This window comes from Priapulus caudatus, unplaced genomic scaffold (assembly GCF_000485595.1).
Source record: "Priapulus caudatus unplaced genomic scaffold, Priapulus_caudatus-5.0.1 Scaffold887, whole genome shotgun sequence".
Classification (NCBI taxonomy): Eukaryota; Metazoa; Priapulida; class Priapulimorpha; order Priapulimorphida; family Priapulidae; genus Priapulus; species Priapulus caudatus.
Window position 1 is genome coordinate 117,432 of NW_014577948.1, and position 1,701 is coordinate 119,132.

General features: G+C 47.1%; 1 protein-coding gene across 1 annotated transcript in view; it reads right to left on the reverse strand.

Annotated features, from left to right (window-relative positions):
* Positions 1 to 1,122, reverse strand: part of LOC106814224 (UHRF1-binding protein 1-like) — a gene marked incomplete at its 5' end in the record, with an annotated part of 7,207 nt that extends 6,085 nt beyond the window's left edge. The window contains 2 exons of the mRNA XM_014818523.1: positions 522 to 630; positions 1,040 to 1,122. Coding sequence (XP_014674009.1) covers positions 522 to 630; positions 1,040 to 1,122 — 192 coding nt within the window. The remainder of the gene's footprint in view (positions 1 to 521; positions 631 to 1,039) is intronic.
* Between the last annotated feature and the right edge of the window lie 579 nt (positions 1,123 to 1,701).

The window sequence follows — 1,701 nt, forward strand, 5'->3', positions numbered from 1 at the left end:
CTCTCCCTTACAAGCAATTTACCGATGCCCCCTGCCGGTTCTCTACCTTACAAGCAAGTTACCGATGCCCCCGCCGGCTCTCTACCTTACAAGCAGTTTACCGATGGCTCTGCCGGCTCTCTCCCTTACATTGATTGTTACAAGCTATTTACCGATGGCCCTGCCGGCTCTCTCCCTTGCAAGTAATTTACCGATGCCCCCGCCGGCTCTCTCCCTTACAAGCAATTTACCGATGGCCCCGCCGGATCTCCCCTGTAATTCCCCAACGTCCCTGTCTACTCTCTTTCACACAGTGTGGCGAGGAGATAGAGATGCATGCGCACAAGCAATGACTGTAAAATTAATTAATTAGTTACGGCCTGTTTTAAAGCCTGCCCCCCATCCTCCCTCCTCCACCCTCCTCCTCCTCCTCCTCCTCCACCCTCCTCATGTGTTTACTCATTTACTCGTTTGCTTGTTTACGTGTGCCTGCGCATTTTCTTCTTTAGTTGTTTACTTGTTTACTTGTGTTGTTTACTTACCTGTAGGCAGGCATGAAAGGCAGGAGACGTGAAGTTGACTATCACAGAGTTGACACAGAGGAAGATACCATCCACAACCTTCTCTGAGAATCCGTACTTTCCGTTTGGGCTGAAAACACGCAATATTGCAAGATTACAGCAAGCCACCTTCGCAAAATGTGACAAACAAATAACAGTGGCAATTTTACTACAATAAGCAACAAATACAATTACGGAATGATTTAACTGCTCACAAAAATTATGATTAAATAATGAGATCGTCAAATTGTGTCGTGTCGTAAAATGTTTTCGTACGCCTCTTTTCCCATGCCCATCACCTGTTTATGCATTGCTTAGCACATACGATAAAGTGAACAGTGGCTATATTTTTTAATTGGTAGCTAAAAAATAACTTTCGTGGCTCAAGTCTTTTGCTCAAACTTTTAAACCTTTTCAAAACTTAAAAATAACAGGCTGAACAGGCAGTGGTGGTGGCGGCGCGATACTTGCGTTGGGCGGCACTAGATGGCGTTACTTACACATAGTTTGGCAACTGGCTGGTGGGTGAGGGAGTCCTCAGCTCCTCACACGTCTGCATGTCAACGTGAACCTCGTCAAGAAACTGTGGAAGAGCAAAAAAACAATCACCATCATCGTCGCCATGACGACGAACTAAGCCGCACACTGCAGGAGACAAACGAACCGCCTCACTGGTCCATTACCCTAGCAACTAAGCTTTCCTCTGCTCTGTTGCCACAGTAACTAGGCTTTCTCACACTATTGTCATAGCAACTACGATTTATTGCTCTGTTACCCTAGCAACAAATAATGCGTGCGAAGTAGGGAGGCAGGGACAATTCTCTATTATATCGCACACGAATGCAATACCGGTGGGGGGGGGGTGGGTCGGTTCGAACCTAACCCGCGATGCCACAACGCCACGAACTTAGTGATCAACTCATGGGAAACACCGCGAGTGTCCTTTATACACGGGTGGCCGCTCCATAGAGGTGGATTCACCGTATAGTACGGCTGCCACTCGAGGGAGAAATGACAAGTGCACTTTATAGACAGTAGGTACGTAGTTCTGTAGAGGTGTTCGCTAAGACAGGATTGACTGTACGTCTGTCATACTCGCTAGAATCTCTCTTTCTCTCTCTCTCTCTCTCTCTCTCTCTCTCTCTCTCTCTCTCTCTCTCTC